This window comes from Chanodichthys erythropterus, chromosome 9 (assembly GCF_024489055.1).
Source record: "Chanodichthys erythropterus isolate Z2021 chromosome 9, ASM2448905v1, whole genome shotgun sequence".
Taxonomy (NCBI): domain Eukaryota; kingdom Metazoa; phylum Chordata; class Actinopteri; order Cypriniformes; family Xenocyprididae; genus Chanodichthys; species Chanodichthys erythropterus.
The window spans coordinates 25,398,888-25,414,758 of record NC_090229.1 but is presented as its reverse complement, the minus strand read 5'-3'; the positions used below and the strand labels follow the sequence as shown (position 1 = coordinate 25,414,758).

The 15,871-nt window shown below is 35.8% G+C and overlaps 1 protein-coding gene across 3 annotated transcripts in view; it reads right to left on the bottom strand.

Moving 5' to 3' along the window:
• gfra2a (GDNF family receptor alpha 2a) overlaps positions 1–15,614 on the bottom strand; it is a 106,581-nt gene extending 90,967 nt beyond the window's left edge. For all 3 annotated transcript variants that reach the window (XM_067393944.1, XM_067393945.1, XM_067393946.1), the window contains exons 1-2: positions 15,118–15,614; positions 13,170–13,475 (exon numbers count right to left, since the gene is read on the bottom strand). In XM_067393944.1, coding sequence (XP_067250045.1) covers positions 13,170–13,475; positions 15,118–15,211 — 400 coding nt within the window. In that variant the 5' untranslated portion in view covers positions 15,212–15,614. The remainder of the gene's footprint in view (positions 1–13,169; positions 13,476–15,117) is intronic.
• Positions 15,615–15,871: the final 257 nt, after the last annotated feature.

The following is a 15,871-nucleotide window of genomic DNA, read 5'->3' as shown; positions in this document are numbered from 1 at the left end:
TGCATATAGTCCTGTTAATAGTGTCCTATGTGAACATGTTCTGCATTTATTTTCCCCAGGTTTTTTTTTTTTTTTCTTAAAAAACGTGTTTGAATGTGCGGCAACTATAGTTGCCGGTGGGCAAATATGTTGTATGCACCCCTCAATGTAAAATTGGAATAGGAGGATAACATTTATGCATCTAACTCAAAATAACTGCTTTCAACAGATCAATCAAAGTCGAAGAACATTCGATACAAACACAAAAATGCTGCATCTAGCTTATAATCTCTTGAATATGAAAACGCAACAAACAACAAATCAGTTTGATTTAAAGTGGTGGAACATAATGCAGAACAAAGTGCAGCTGTTTAGTTGTTCTAACAGAGCATTGTGAATTAAAATGTTAAATTACATTGTTGATTAGAAAAAATTACATCTATATGTGACCCTGGACCACAAACCCAGTCAGAAGTCGCACGGGTATATTGGTAGCTATAGCCAACAATACATTGTATGGGTCAAAATTACTGATTTTTTTTCTTTAATGCCAAAAATCATTAGGATATTAAGTAAAGATCATGTTCCATGAAGATATTTTGTCATTTTTCTACTGTAAATATATAAAAAAAATCTTTTTGTCAGTGGATACACATTGTTAAGGACTTCATTTGGTCAACTTTAAGGCAATATTCTCAATATTTCGAAAAGATTTTTTTGCACCTTCAGATTCCAGATTTTCAAATAGTTGTATCTCGGCCAAATGTCCAATCCTAACAAACCATACATCAATGGAAAGCTTATATATATTCACCTTTCAGATGATGTATAAATCTTAATTTAAAAAAATTGACCCTTTTATGACTGGTTTTGTAGTCCAGGGTCACATATAACAAACAAACAAAAAATAAATTAATTAAAAATAAATTAATTAACAAATAACAATATATAATATATAACAATATAAAATATTATGAAAGCCAAAAGCACTAAACAAGACAAATAACCTTGATTTATTAACCCATTAAACACAGTATACCCCATTTCCCCTGATATATGTACTTACAAGTCATTTGCCCACCGGCAACTATAGTTGCCGCTTGGACTTTTGACTAAGTATACAAAAAACTATAGATCTCTTGTAAGATTTGTTTTGTTTGGATGATTCTAGAGACCCTCATGATTACTTATATATATATGTCAACAAAAAATTCCTAATATTAACATGAAAATTACTTTTCTTTGGGAGGGTTTGCCTTCAATATGCTTCCTGGAAGTAGGGGTAGGAAGTTGACAGCCTCATGTCACAGGAAGAAAGTGAAGGCTTTTTTTTGTTCTTAAAATCCTTTATTTGGATGTTTTCTTACATGTCATTGAAAAATAAAGCATGGAAAACATCTTGAAAAAAACTTACAAAAGGAAAATGATAACCATACAATGTGGCAACTATAGTTGCCGGTGAATCTTTTGTGCAATGGATGTTAAAGGACTTTTTATTTACTAGCATTTTTTTCTTATTTTAAGCATAAACCCCATTAAATTTTAAAGCATTCCACCAATGGTGTAAAAAATACCTCAATACATCATATTAATTAATATATTTACTTTCTTTTAATGTTTAAATACTTCAAGTTTTAAGCATAAATCTCAATAAAACTTCATATATTTATGGTAAAGTCAGATCAATTTTCTGTAAACAGGTGTTGACATCTTAATACTGATTTTGTTTTAATGATATTTAAATATTTTTACTGAAAACAAGAAAAAAATTCAGTGTGACCCCTATGCGGTTACATTTATATCGCTAGTCCTGGTAAGCTTGACCTTGAAGGTGCTCTTAATGTTTGAGGCTGGACCTCGCTGCTAAAATCACACTGATTTTGTTTGGCTTATTCACCTGCTCAGGTACCTGTCAACCTCTGCTCACAATATAGTGACCTTGAAGCAAAAGTCATCCATCTTTGGCGTACAAATTGGAATTTAAAATGAACTAGATTGTAAGTCCCATAAACAATATTTAGGAAGACATGATGTGTCATTCCGTCTAGTCTTGGACATCCCCTGTGGCGATGGATCTATTACTGTGGACCAGCAGGCTAAGGGAATTATAGACATTTAATTTACAAGATGTGAATCAGTCTCCTCAGGTATTTATCGCACATGTAGAGATTCCAGAGTATCCATGGGAACCAGAATAAGCTGAAGGCTAAGGCTGACATTTAAACTGAACAGAAGTCAACTTTCATAAAATACAAACAAAAGGAACATGATTATTAAATTGGAACATAATTATGGAATTCTTCTAGAACATGTCATTCAAACTAAGCATTTTATGTTCATATTAAAGATTTTAGACTTTAAGGCCCCTCTGCAAAAATATATTTGATCAATTATCAATCCCAACTAAAATGTGTATTTGTTTACTAATTTTTTATCTGTTTGTCCAACCAATGGAAGACAGACAAACAGCGTCCATGGCAGTGTTATTTTAGTTTAATTATAGATTTATTAATATTTTGAATTGCCTTTTATTTTCAGATTTAGATTCAGATTTTTAGTAAATTTGATACGTGCTTTTGTCATTCATGTCATGTATTGTCTTTTAGCCAGTGGTGTAAATGGCAGAGATTCCTAATTGAAGACATTTTTATATATTAGAAAATCCCACTATATTTAAGTATGAAATTTGCATAGGGTTTGGAGGTTATTGCATGGATAAACAATGGAAATCCTCTACATTTTGAACTGGAACTACACCCCCCCCCCCCCCCCCCTTGAAATTCACTCCCTGAACTCATTACTTTGACACACTCATCTGGTTGATAACAGAATACTTCCTAATTGTAAAAATGACACATTCATTTTCTGTAAACCTGCTTTGAAACAATTTTGTGAAAATCGCTATACATATAAACTTGAATTGAACTTTTAAATCTTTACTTTTAAATCATTTCTTGAATTCTCTGTAGGTTTCTGCCATCTGTACGTTTGTCACGATTAGCAGCATTTATATAATAATTTGATGTACCATTTAGCAGAGTCTCTCTTAAGTTCTCAACTTTGAAGAACAGTTCTGTGATCTCACAAACTCCCCTAACCCTATTCGTCTGTATCTTAAGACAGAACCTCCTTCAGGTATAAAATCAGATCACAAGCCTTTCCTACTGCTCAGTGGCTTTCTCTAGTTTTCCCTATGGTAAAATTACTTACAAGTGTTTGTCTTTGGTAAGACAACCGGGGGAGCTTGTGTCAGAATCATTTAGCCTCCTGTTAAGTTGAACTTGGTTCACTGCACAATGGTTCAAAATTAATTACGACTGATTCTGTGCCATACTCACAGTGTCCACAAGTGCACAGCTCAAGCTACACTGGGTGATAAAGCGTCACTAATGCTGTGTTAGTAAAGTAGTGCAGTTCAGGGAGTACTCAATCAACATTCATTCTTAATTAAAAGACCACATAATGCATGCTATGTTGATCCTTTGCATTATTCTACTTTGTACAAATCTAATTGTCTTACACAATTGAGTGCTATCAAAAAGTGTTATTTATTACTCATTACTCGTTACTCCTTTCAAAAGTAATATTATTACTTATTACTCCTAATTTGTTACACTACTTGTCATATTACTTTTCCGTTACACCCCACAGAATTGGTAATAACGTATTTTATCTTCAAAATCTTTGCAGATGTATTCCCCTCTGTGAATGTTATATTGGTATATTTACACATGTTGAGTATTTCTTTAGACTATTAATTTTCCACTGAATTATTTGATCTGGTGAGGATATTAGTTGGATCCAGTGCTGTCTCCCTGTGTTTTCACTTCCGGAGTCACTGCTATGATAAAGAATAAGATCATTCCTTGCACATATTTGACACTCATACATTTCATAACAGGGTTTTTGTTTTCCAATGACAAAGTGCCATTATGTTCTGTCTCCGTACCTATCTTACCCACAGAAATGTTTCCACATGTGAAACATGAAGCTAATAAACATATGATTACGACAGCATATGGTTTTCATGTGATTTTTATAAGAGTAAAGGATGTTTACATGAGAAATGCTAAGCAAGTGTAGTGATTAGCTTATTCTAAAATGCCACAAACAACATATTTCTGCTGTATTACATCATATGGCCAAAATCCACATTAGATTGCAATCAGAAGCTATTACAAATACTCTATGGTGGTTTACAGTGAGTTTTGAGTAAAAGCTTAGTATTAATCTTAAAAATTTTCAAGTGTAGCTCGATGCTAACTGTAGCTATAATTCACTTGTTACCCAGATGTTGTCAAAATAATTTATGTAAGCTCGTAAGAATTTTTATTTATTTATTAGAAAATAAGCTGTGACAAGCCTTTCAAGTTTCATTCATCATGATAATCTTCCCAGATTAACACAACTTTTATTAATTTTGAAGCCTAAATAGCCAGAAGTAAAACACCTAAATGAGGGCTATAACGGTCACATGTCTTCAATGTGGTAAAAAATCACCAAGGGGTATTATGTATTTACTGTAATAAAAATGTAACAAATATGCCTATCTTGAGCTTGTGGTAACCACATACCTTATTTCAGGCTTTTAACCAAAAACCCATTAAAAACTCCATTGATTTGGGATGATGGAATCGCCTTTTTCGGGTTTTGGCCTACAAAAAATGTCAACCCTGTTGTACTCTATTTAGATTCTTAAGGAAATTTATCTCATTTTAAGGATGTTTAAAAATCAAGTCATTTGAAAATGGTCATTTGGTCCAAGCCTGTAAAAGTCATAGAAAAGAATTGAAATCTTGGTAATGAACATAAATATTAATAGGCTATAAATCATTTGGATTGTGAGTGCAGTCCCTGTTAAATGCTTATTAAAAGTCCTTATCCTTCACAAATCACTTGAAAAGTCATTGAAAAACCATGGAAATTGGCAGTTAACATAGATGAGAAGAATGTTAGCAGATATTATGTAGACTAATAACAACTGCAAAGATTCAAATTCAAGTGTACTCCTATCAAGCGATGCTGAACGGGAATGCTAACAGATAGCTTTCACTCTGTGGAGTAGTTATGTGTGGCCATTCGAAGATAGTTAGACCAGCTTGTACTGTATACAAACATAATTTTCCCTTGTGTTAAGGGTATTCATGATAAACCGCAGACAGACTGGAGAACAGAGCTTGCATAACCCTACATAGCAACAGGGGGGCTTTTCACTGGTACCATTGAACTGCACACACATATTCATCCTACAGAGGATACACAGCCTTGAAACAGTGGAGCCTTTAAATGAAATCTAATACAATTCCCATAACAGGTCATGCCTCTGTACTGCTTTTCCACCTCACTGTTGCACACATACCACAGAAAGCAATTACTCTTTGTCAACTATCTAATCTATTGTTATGATGTTGGTGGAGAATCGAATGAATTCGGCTCTCAAGACCCAAAGGTAAACAGTATACACTTCCCTATACACCGGCACGGAGTGTTCTCATACTTATTTAGGCTTAGCGGATACAATGATGGATGAATGAATGGATGGCTATAAAGATAAACAGATGGAGAGTAAGAAAAACAAAAAAAATGAGTGAAATATGTGCACATAATTCATTTCAGCACCAAACCTTAAAAGGATAGTTCTCCCAAAAATCATTTACTCACCCTCATGTTGTTCCAAACCTGGATAGTTCTCCCAAAAATCATTTACCCACCCTCATGTTGTCCCAAACCTGTATGAATTTCTTTCTTCTGCTGAACACAAAAGAAGAATGGTTTCTGACATTCTTCAGTATATCTTCTTTTGTGTTCAACAGAAGAAAGTAATTCATACATGTTTGGAACAACTTAAAGCTACAATATGTAAAATTTTTGCAGTAAAATATCCAAAAACCACTAGGCTAGTGTTATATATTTTGTCCAGCTGATTACTAACAATATCTCTAATGTTTTCAACTACTTGTAAATCATGAGAAAATTCCCATTCTAAACAGTGACACGGGGCAGTGCAGTCGCCTGTCAATGACATCAGTTACCCTTTGTTACCACCTTTACTGACGTAGAAACCACATGACAAGTGCCGTGGACAAATGCGGAAGTAGAGTCTAGCGTCCAGCAAACCACTAGCTTGCTTCAAGCAGTTCCTTATTTACTTCTTGTACGTTTTATGGTGGATTGTGTTACTTATTTATGGAACATAATTACTGTTAACCATCTGCCGCTGGTTCTGTCGACAAGGACAGCTCCCGTAAACTCATGACCGGAAAATCGGAAACGGCGCCGGCGACTGTGTCATAATAAAAGTCCCGCTGCTCGTGAGGCGTGTGTTGATCAATCGCTCCCGCAACACTCGGTCCTGCTCTGCTTCATACTACAGTAACGTTAATAATCGCATCCACGAACATGAGTTCTTCCAGACTCCAATCCCTATTCTTTTGCACCGTCCTCTGAGATGGAGACCACATGTCCCAAGTTTCCGCTCTAAAACTTGGCGTCATCAAACTACGCCTTTGTTTTGAATAGGCTTCTAGCGACCTCTAGCGGAAAAAAATATCACAAATTGTACCTTTAAGGGTGAGTAAATGGACATAATTTTCATTTTTGTGTGAACTATTCCTTTTGTTAAAATAACAATAGAACAGCAGATTTGAATCCAGCAATAAAATCTGAAAACAACAGAATCATCAAAAAAAAAATGAAAAATCATGATTTCTCTCATTACTTTTTCTACAAGTGGTCTGTCTCCTCCCCCTTATAATGTTTCTAATTCAGACTACATTTATCCACCTCTGTGCATAATGCTGCACATGACTGCAATTTCAGCATGTTCCCCATGCTTTTCCCCGCTGGGAAATGTGCTTTTAAAGCCATAGCGAAAATATGTATATATTTATAAAAAACATTCAGCAGAAAATCAGGTGCTGTAATTATAACACTCAGCTACTAAGTTCTTAAGTGGGACAACAAAACTGTTTATCTAAATAATTCTAATTTGACATTGGAAATCCACTGATAAACACACCAAACTTATAAAAAGACTGTCACTGGATTATAATTTTTTTCTTTACAGGGACAGTGCACATTAATAAGCATTTCAGTAAATTTGCCAGAGTTAGCCATTTTTCATATGTTGTCCCTTGACAGAATGTTACAAGTCACCCTAAAACAAAATATATGATTAAAATACATAATACTTAAAATTAATACCTTAAAAATGCTATTTCTGTCTGATCTGACCCTTAAAATGACCATTCGTTGGTGTAACCTAATGTGGTCAGGTCACAAAAAAAAACAAAAAAAACACAGTAGGATGCATTAAATTGAGCAAAGTCACAGTCACATTGTTACAAAAACATTCTATTTCAAATAAATGCTGCTCTTTAGAGTAGATCTATTGATCAAGGTGTCCTGGAAAAAAAGTATCCTGGTTTCCACAAAAATATAAAGCACAACACAACAAATCAACATATCAGAATGATTATAAAAGGGTCATGTGACACTGAAGACTGAAGTAATGATGCTGAAAATGTAGGTATGAATTTTTTTTTTTTTATATATATATATTAAAATGGCAAACAGTTCTTTTAAATTATAATAATATTTAGCAATAATACTGCTTTTATGGTATTTTTGATCAAGTAATTGCAGCCTTGGTATGCATCAGACACTTCTTTCAAAAGCATTAACAAATTTTACCGACCCTAAATATTCATACACATATATACACACACACACACACACACACACACACATATATATATATATATATATATACACACACACACACATATACATATATATATATATATATATATATATATATATATATTAGTGGTGGGCCATTATCGGCGTTAATGCGTTAATGTGCTGCGTTAACGTGAGACTCTTATCGGGCTATAAAAAAAAAAAAATCACCGTTAATCTATTCTCAAAGTTGGGTTGGGAGCTGGGTCTATACTATGCAAGCTATGATGACTTTCACCTTGATATTTTAGCGCGGATGTACACCTAGTCGAATTGACCCTTCGCAAAGACCCACCCCCCTTAGTTACTGTTGCTTTGTCCGACATGCCGTGGCGCTGTCAGTCCACACGCAATAAAAAATACATTGCAGAGCAAAGAGGACACTGACAACACGTCGATAGACAAGACAGAGCAGGTTACTTATGATATTAAACAAAGTCCCAGCTTTAAAACAGTGTAGTTTTTAAGAAATTCAAAGTTTTGTTGCTCTTTATTGTGTCGTGACCAATGTCGTGACAGATTGCTGTAGCGCCTCAGCTCAAGAGGCTCATAAACCGATCATCTCTTACTACGAGTCCATTTATAGCATCAAATAAACATGAATGAACATGAGCATCAATGTTTTTTCAAACGCGGAAAGATGTAAATATTAGTGTTGTAGTCAAGACCACCTAAACCGAGACCAAGACCAAGACTTTGAAGGGTCGAGACCAAGTCAAGACCAAGACCAAGACAGGCCGAGACCGAGTCAAGACCAAGACCAGTGCAAGTCCCCACACTGCATGACACACTTATGATAAAATGTGGAATATGTATACGATTGGCACTTCTCTCATGTGTGTGGGTATGTAAGAGAGAATTTTTGATAAAATAATCAAAAGGCATTGCAGATATGTCGGAATTTATCTTTTCCTTCTATAAGCAAATAAATGCGAACAAACACTTAAGAGCTGAATTTAACTTAAACATTTATTCAGAACTAAGTTGCTTCTCCTAATTTCTCCTCCTCTGAGATTAAAGTTTCTGAGAAGCAAAAACATAATAAATTGGTTAGATGTAAAGAGATAGAATGTCTGCACATATCAGAGAGTTACATTTATACTTTTAGGACAAATTTAAAAATAATTTAAGAATGATTTTTAGACAGGTTCACAAAGTCTCTTTTGTTGAGCCTGAGGTAGGGATGGGTGACAAATCTATATATCACGATATATCTTAAAGTAAAGAAATATAGTGTACATTGATATAATTTAATAACACTTGTATTTTGTCAATTAAGTTTGTTTGTCGACAGCAAGCCTACCGCACTCCTGTTAAAAACTGAAGCTAAAATGCCTCGATCGTCCCCAGGTGGTTGGTCCCAATAAAGCTCATAATCCCCACCCCCTGATGCTTGCGAGTTTGCTTTGTGAAAAGCGCTCGCGCACATTAGAAAACTCAAAGTTCCGTAAAAATGCTAATCTCGATGAGGCATTAATCTAGACAGTCCATTTTGTTTTAAAGTGGTGGTTCAATGCGATTTCACTTTTTTAACTTTAGTTAGTGTGTAATGTTGCTGCTTGAGCATAAACAGTATCTGCAAAGTTACAGCGCTGAAAGTTCAATGCACACCGAGATATTGTCTTTTAAAGTTATGGCAGTTTAATGCCTACAAACAAAAAAAAATTGGCTGACATCTCTGACAGCCACAGCTTGCTCTCCTATCTCCCGCATTCACGTGTGGAGCGCGCGCGCGCGCGCGTGTGTGTGTGTGTTGTGATGTGATGTTTGGCGGCGCGGTGCGGCACAGCGTGGGGAGGGGAGTAAAAACTAAAAACATTTAAAATTAGACACGAGTCAAGCTCTTGGTCAGAAGTTCAATGTCTAATCACAGTAATGATGTTAACAAATAAGTTCGTGATATGCCCTCAGTTTTGGTCTTGACCGGTCTTGAAATTAAATCCCGAGTCCTCTTCGTCCGAGACCGAGACAAGGCCGAGTAAAAATGCGGTCGATTCCGAGACGAGACCAAGACCTTTAAAAAGTGGTCTCGAGACCAAGACCGATCTCGAGTACTACAACACTAGTAAATATACACAGTTTTTAAAGTTTAACTCCACCGAGATTAATATTCTAACTCCTGACTGCTTTGTCGGACAAAATGGCGGATTACTTTTAGTCATTATTCGGGTAGCACACATATTCTGAATGTCTTCGGCAGAATTCAAATGAGCCATTTTAATCTAGATTAATTCCAAGATTACAGTGAGATTAATCTAGATTAAAAAAAGAATCTATGCCCACCACTAATATATATATATATATATATATATATATATATTGCATTGTGATTGTAGGCTTGCATTATGATACGATTTCTAATGGAATGGAATGCGACAAGAACAGTGAACAACAAGCCAATAAGGGATGCACCTTCATCTCATAAACAATCTATAACAACATCTTGTTAACAGTATTGAGGGAGTACAACCAATAAGCTGTGAACACTGTGTTCACATGGGGGTGGTCCTGTACGCATGACTGCTCAAAAGGAGGTCAATCAATTGGTTTGACTCCACACGGTTCACTTTGCATCTGCTTGATCAGGGCAGACATAAAGAATATTCCATAACCACAGGGCGCATGTGCCATGCTACCTACACAAAAACAATCAGCACTGGTCACTATTGTATAACTGCTCAGAGAGGCTGCAATGTTTCTTGCGGTGCAGCGTTAGACCAGATGCAAAGATCAATTGGTGGCGTCACGTTTCACATAACCAGAGCGAATGACGCATTGTGTGTTCATCACAGTGAATGTGTGCTCAGTTAACTGTGAGTTGAGTCAGACTGCTACATCCTGGCATTGAATGACTCCTCTGTTCAGGCCAAAAAGATTCCCAACTATAGGCTGATCACAGTGCTTTCTAATTCAGTGGAAAATATTTTGAATATATGAAACCATAATATATTAATGAAAAAAGTGATGAGATCAGTGATGAGAATATTGGAAACACTTCCATGCATCAAAATCTTGCTTGACTATAATCAGAAATTACATTCCAGCAGAAAAACAGGAATGTTGCGTAAAGCTAAAAATGCAAACTGGATTGTGTTTGCTTTAGTGCAGCTGCAGGAACGAAGAAGACGAACTGCATGGCAGCGTCACATTGAGGTGTTTGGCCAAAGCTGATCAAGTCATATATATTCAGCTCATGCCAACATGACACCACAATGGCGCGTCCTCACCCTCCTCCTGCGCCCGCCTATGCCGCATTACTTCTGGCTGTTACCCCAGTGAGGAGTAATGTCAGCACACAAGGACAGTTTTCTCTCATTCACGGGCTTGACAGCACTACCAGCTAATGCACATCACATCTACTGCCACTGGACTCTACATTGCACTATATAAATGAATAGTGAAGTACTTTGTGCACTCTGTGACAGAGGAGAGACTGCGGCTAGTCGTCACGTGGGGATGTTATAGTAACTTCACAAATGTGTTTTCTTTAGCAGTGGATTCAGACAGATAGCTAAAAACCTTCTTAGAATTTAAATTCATTCTAATTTCATCATTATTCTATTTTTTGTGTATATTTCTGTCATGACAACTCTCAAAGTGTTTGGCATGGTAATGGGTATGACAATGTTGATATGTTTGGTCTTGGTGGAATAGATCTTCTATAGGCTGCTGCTGCTGTGGGTTATTGCTGCTGCTGCTGCAGAGCAAGTACGGGACATGGTTCTGCCAATGCATACATGACACGCTGCTGTGAGCAAGTATCCCGTAGCAGATCTATACAGGTGGAGCTGGGGAAGGTGGAGGGTTTCTGAAATCGTGCTGCACTGCTAAAGCACATGCTACCCAAGTAGAGATGCACCGATTTATCGATCGATAATCGGTAGCGGCCGATAAAAGCAAATTTTCACACTATTGGTTATCAGCCGATAGTTTAAGAACAGCCAATAGTCAGGGCCGATATATCCTGTCAATCAAAAGAGTGCAGAAAAACACACTGCATTTGTGCTTTGTGTAAAGAAAATGCCAAGAAACCAGTTTGATGTTCAATATTAATAGTACTTCAATGAATGAAGTAACATTCAGAAAGTTAAGAAATATTAGAATTTAGTTAATGTGTGTTAATATAAATGTAACTAATGTGTTTGTTTATAAATGATACCAGTTACTCTGAAACACGTTGATGAAATGGAGATTTTATTTGCATTTCTTTCAAAATAAAATGATTAATTATGAATTATTATGAAATTATTATGAAAAAAAGGCATAAAAGGCAGAACCCCCAAACTATCGGTAGCATTAAGGCTGTTCAATGATAACTGTGGTTATCGTGTACAAAATAAGAGTCTGTGTTTACGTAATATATGTGTGTTTGTTTTGTGTATAATTATTATGTATATATAAATACACACACACACACATACATGTATATATTTAAGAAATATAAGCATGTATGTATAAATATATAAATATATTTATATTTTTATATATTTAAATTATATATAAATGTAAATATTTGTATAGAAATATAAGATATTTTTCTTAAATATATACATGTATGTATATAATTATACACAAAACAAACACACATATATTACGTAAACACAGACTCTTATTTTGTACACGATAACGACAGTTATCGTTGAACAGCCCTAGGTAGCATTATCGGTATGGGCAGATATCACTCTGAATAATCAACTATCTGTATTGGTTGAGAAATTTAGTATTATTGCATATCTATACTCGTGTGTTTTGTTTGAGCATGTAAGCTCATTGGCTACTGATACAGCAGGAACCAACCAGCTGTGCCCTATAGATAACAGTGTGATTACGAGCAGGTTGAGTTAAAGGACCTGCAATCTAGAGTTTCATGACAGAACTTTGTATACGTTTAGGGTCGGTAAGATATTTTATGCTAACCGAGGCTGCTTTTATTTGATCACAAATATCATAAAAACAGTAATTGTGTAAAATATTATGAACTCTTTTGTATTTTAATATATTTCAAAATATAATTTGATGTGATCAGTGTCACATGATCCTTCAGAAATCATTCTAACATGCTGATTTGGTGCTCAAAAATAAAACATTTCTTATTATTATCATTGTTTAAAAAGGTTGAACTGCGCAATATTTTTGTAGAAACCAAAAAGAACACCAATCTTTAAATGGATCTTTGTAAATGCCACATTTACTTGATTTATTTCATCAAAGCACTATCTAATAATAGCATTGGAAATGTTCAGTTCAGTTCAATGTTCAGTAGCTTTGTTGTAGGCAAGACTATGGTGCCTACCGAAAATGACCATAAAATAAATCTTCTCTGAGAAATACTAACTGGAGTTAAATGTGTGACTACTATCCTCAATATCCCCTACTGCCTTTCTGGGATCAATCATGTGTATCTATCCGACTATCTTATCCACTGATCCATAATCCTCAAAAGCTCTTACCTTCAGTCAGGCCTATGTTGATGCTCCAGTAACTCTGCAGACACTGCATTTCCTTCTTCATTCCCCTCTTGCAGCGGCAGTCAAACAGATCCATCTCCTGCAACACTTCCAGGGCTACCTGGCAATCCCTGTTGGCCAACATGGTGTTCCTGTCCTTGCCTGCCAGACACTGCCTCATGATCCTAAAGCGATGGCTGCATTTTTGGTCCTGGTTACACTTCTCAGTGGCTCTTAAACAGTCCATTGAGTCTTGGTTCCCAGACTCAGAGAGAGCGGAAGAGCCCGACATGGAGAACACTAGCTCATCTATGAAGAAGGGTGGAGAGGAATGGAGGTTCAGGTATGCTTTTACAAATGGACTGAGAAACACAACTATTTAATTAGATAACAGGATAGAAGTTTAACAAATCTTGATCTATGAATCCAGAAAGACATCACTGACTCATTTTTTCGTTATAAAATAAAGTAATTGTACTCAATGACTAATACAGCCAAAGAGTGCAATTTAGAGACCATCAAGCCAGGGGCAATAACCACATGATTGTGAGATAATTTTAATGACTCACAAGGATCGCTTGACAGCTCAGAATGGTGTCAAAGTACAAAATACATGCCTCGAAGAGTAACATATCATATGCATCGCACAAAAGACTTCTAATTAGCATGACATGAGTCACCAGTGAGTGACAGTCTTTTTTTAGTATTTGTGAGAAATGGGTTTAATTAGTGGTGTAATTAAGAGCTTTACACTTTCCTCATTATTTTACTACTAAAAATTGCCTCTGCTCAATTCCACTTCATCCTATTTGTGTGAGAGTGACAGAGATTTTTTTGTGTGCATGTATGCAAATGTATGTTTTGGTCATAGGGTCATTATAACGGAGGTGCAACCCACCAGTGACACCTACAGGTGTAAATACATCAGAATACTTACCAATCTCAATTTTTTTTTTTTTTTTTTTTTCCCCCTCCCTTTAAACTGTTCAGAGAATATCAGTGAGAAGAAACATAATGAAAGATTCAGACACACCCTTGGAAAGCGAATCACTGATGAATGCTTTGCATATTTTTTAGAAAATAAAAAGACAGACTGAGAAATGCTGGGAGATGCTCTTAGAATGCAAATGTGTGAAGAGAAGAAAATCAGGAATATAGTAATTTACATTACATTTTATTACAGATTAATACTACTTACTGTAGTAATACTTCCAGGCAGTTCCACATCAGTGCTTATATTATTACACTGCAACTAATGTAAGGCATAACTGGAGGTTGAATATGTATTTCAAAATGTCTAAATGATCAATATCTTCTATAGACTGTTTAAACAATCAACCTAATTTTCATCATGGTGCGCAGAAAGGATCAAGTCTTGTCAGTGTGAAATGGCCAGTGGTAAATCCACAAAGTGACCTTGATAATTCCCAGCTTTACTGAAACATTTACTGTGATTAATTTTCTATACACTTACTAGTAATAAGTCGGATTACTGTATATGAGTGAGTGGGAACTATATGATAGGCTACTATTTAGATGTCATTTTAAACTATTAGATAACGTATCTTCATTCAGAAGGAATGAAACGCAGCTCATGTAACTTGCATCATCATTCATTTAAATACTCGATTACCATGAACTGATAAGTTTTTATGTCTTTAATTCCGATTACCATGAATTAAAACTGAAATATAGCCTAATACATATCGTTGCTTTCTCTTCGTTATCGAACTTGACCTCACCTTAATTTCGCGTAACTTCCTAAACTATTATGGTGTTAAAAAATAGCTAATATAATTCCGCCACATTATTAACGTTGTTACTGGAGAAAAGTGAATATAAATAGCCTACAATGAAACTAAAGAATAAATTGAATTAAATTTCATGAGGAGACTAAAGAAAAAAAAGCAGAATCTCGCAAAAAAGGGTGTTAATTTAAACAAAAACTTACCTAAAAAGAGCAGAAAGCCGTAGATATAGATATACATGTTTCTGTTTCTGATAGGGAGTCCGCGTGCGTTAAAGGGTGCCGCTCGTGCTGTCATATGTTCCCTCCAAATTACTGTATTCTCAGTCCTCTTAAAATACCGATGCTGCTCTAAACGCTCTATGACCTTAAAAATCCCAAATTGTATCCAGCGTTTGTCGGACCATGATTCTTTTTTTCCAGTCTAAATAATCCAAAGCCTCATATACAGAGGGAAAAGTTCTCTATTCCGCTCAGGAGGGGAACTAAACCCCAGGTTTCCGTAGGAACCGTTTACTTCTGGTGGTTTCGGGTGGACAGACGCATATTCCCAATGCTGATGTTCTACTATCGCAAAGGACGCAGAATTGAAACGTCCGGTTTACTAAAGCAATGCTCCTCTATATGATATTCCCGTTTATGTCCGAAACGAAATTCCGAAGCAAAGGCAGTGAGAAACTTCAGATGGCAGAGCTCTGCGGACTGACTTCTGTCTCTGGCGGAGGCAGCGCGCTCCTGAGGAGCGAGGCATAAACGAACGCACGTGCCCCCGTTACGCGCTCCAACCCACATGGTAAATGATCCGGAGACGGATGAGTTAATCAAAGCTCAAACAAACAAGAAGTCAAGCTGACTCACCATACTATGCTTAACTAATAGGTTTTAGGGCAAATGATAAATGCAACTTTTGACAAGAGGTCAGTAACTGCTCTTGTTTTTGTGTAACTACAATTAAAAT